The sequence below is a fragment of the Merops nubicus genome, unplaced genomic scaffold (assembly GCF_000691845.1).
Source record: "Merops nubicus isolate BGI_N331 unplaced genomic scaffold, ASM69184v1 scaffold34182, whole genome shotgun sequence".
Lineage (NCBI taxonomy): Eukaryota > Metazoa > Chordata > Aves > Coraciiformes > Meropidae > Merops > Merops nubicus.
The window spans coordinates 1,473-3,609 of NW_008596138.1; the positions used below are offsets into that span (position 1 = coordinate 1,473).

Below are 2,137 nucleotides of genomic sequence, written 5' to 3' on the forward strand. Positions count from 1 at the left end.
CTTCATGGCAGCCCTGCAGGATATTAAATGAATGGGGCGGAACAAGAAAGGTAGCCCTCTCGCCCACTGGCATGGACAGGTCATCCCAGGAGATGGGCTCTCCTTCCTTAAAAACAGGAGGAGTTCCTGCTGACGCAGCCATGCCAGTCCTGCATGCACCAGCGGGAATAACCAGCTCAGGCTGTCCCTCACCAGGGCGGGGCACAATTCTCAGTACCCCCAACTCTGTATTTAAAGCCCTGTTCAGGAGAGATGAAATCAGGTACTGGGCAGCCCTGCTCTGCCCCTTCTCCCTGAGCTGAGCCCAAGACAGGCTGTTTGGTAGGAGCTGCACTCAGCAGACACTCACCACCCTGCCTGCTCTCCCTCACTCTCAGCTGCCCCAGGGAGATGGGGAAGGAGCGAGGCTCAGGTCCCATGGGAAGCCCTCCCTGCAGGCAGGGGCTGCTGAGTCTTGGAACACCAGTGTGGAAGCAGGGGAGCACATCAGGGAAAGGGAGGAAGCACCAGCCAGTCTCTGCTGTGAAAACTTGTGTATGGTTGCTCTTTCCTTTTGTCAATAAAAGATGCTCATCATTGCCCTGATCTCCAGCTCCTTGGCAGGGAAGGGAACCCAGCCCAATGTCCCAAACCACAGGCCAGAAGGTCACTCGCAGGGGAAGAAGGCAGCACACAGTCCTGCTCCAACTTCTGCTGCCTGCTGGAAAATCAGCAGAAGCCCAAGTGCTGCCCACACCTCACAGCCCCAGCCCCACTGCTGCAGAGGGTGCTGTATGCCCAGCACCCCTGCCCTGCAGGTCGGCACCAGGAGCTCTCTGAAGCAGGAACATGCCAGGCGAGAGCCCATACGCAAGACAATCACACCAGCTTGAAAGACTAATTTATTTTAACAAGGTAAACGACGTGCTGGCTGCCGCGCAGGAAGGGGCACAGTACACGCAGCCCCAATGCCACAAGCCACAGCCAGAAGTCTTTCATGCCTGGTTATAACTGTCTCTGTCTAATGAAGGTCCTTCCTCCATCGCCAGAGGCTTTGCATAGCTCGACCTGCAGGCACTGAGCCCGTGAGTGACTGTCACCTGTCTGGCAGTCCCTGCTTGGTTCAGAAAATGGTCATGAGAAGCCTGCTCTTGCAGGCAGAGCTGAATAAAAAGGGCAGTCACTGCACATCCATCTTTTCCTGCTTGAGCGATGCAATGAAATCCTTGTATTCCTCGGGATAGAAATTCTTGTACACGTTGATTTTTCTCTTAATCTGTTTGGGAGTATCCTGGTAGTAGTTCTTCTCATCTCGAGCCATTTCCTGTGACAAAGGTGAGACTAAGTCGGAGGAGTGGCCCAAAAAGTAAACACCAAACCAGCCCAGGCCTGCTCCAAAGGCCCACGCAGGCCAGCTGAGATCACTGCCTGACTCAGGTCTGGCCAAGGTTCAAAGTGCTGCTTCCCCTCCGTGATCAGCTGACTGCAGAACTAGATGCAGGACAGGGAGGATTAGCTATTCCCACCCTGCAGCAGATCCAGGAGCGAATCGCTCCGGGTGCTCCGTGCTCCCAGCCAGCACTCACCTTGTAGTTCTCCCCGTGGTTCTGTATCATGTACCGCACATAGTCAATGAGGTCTCGTGAGAGCGTGTTTGACTTCTTCTCAGGGAGACTGGCCTCATATTCCATCTCTAGGCAGAGGACAGAAACACCATGAAGCCAGGGAGGGGAGCAAGCAGCACCTGAGAGGTTCTGAGCCCCTTCCCAACATCAAGCCCTGCCATTACTGCACAAAGGAGGCAGCCCGTGCAGCACAGCTCGGCTGCTCGTGCCCACCGGGCTGCTTCCCAGCACAACTGTGCAGGAAAGTGAACAAGACAAGAGCTCTCCACATGGGCTGCAGAATCCAGGCCTGCACCGCAGCTCCTCTCGGCTCACACCGCAAGGAGCAGAGCCTCTCTGCAGCGCACCCGGGGCCCGGGCGCAGCTCGGCAGCGCGTTTCGGGGTGAAGAGAGCCCCCTTGGGGCAGCGGCGAGAAACACCGCGGGAAAAGGCGGCGGAGGAGGGAAAAGGAGAATTTCCCTGGCGACGAGACTGAGGACACACAGGAACGGCAGAGTGGCCGGGCTGGGTCTGGGCTCGGCCGCCCCCGCCC

General features: G+C 57.0%; 1 protein-coding gene across 1 annotated transcript in view; it reads right to left on the minus strand.

Moving 5' to 3' along the window:
• Nucleotides 1–1,159: 1,159 nt before the first annotated feature.
• NOP16 (NOP16 nucleolar protein) overlaps nt 1,160–2,137 on the minus strand; it is a gene marked incomplete at its 5' end in the record, with an annotated part of 1,209 nt that continues 231 nt past the window's right edge. Inside the window, 2 exons of the mRNA XM_008936301.1 lie at nt 1,160–1,303; nt 1,566–1,672. Of these exons, the coding sequence (XP_008934549.1) occupies nt 1,160–1,303; nt 1,566–1,672 (251 nt within the window). The remainder of the gene's footprint in view (nt 1,304–1,565; nt 1,673–2,137) is intronic.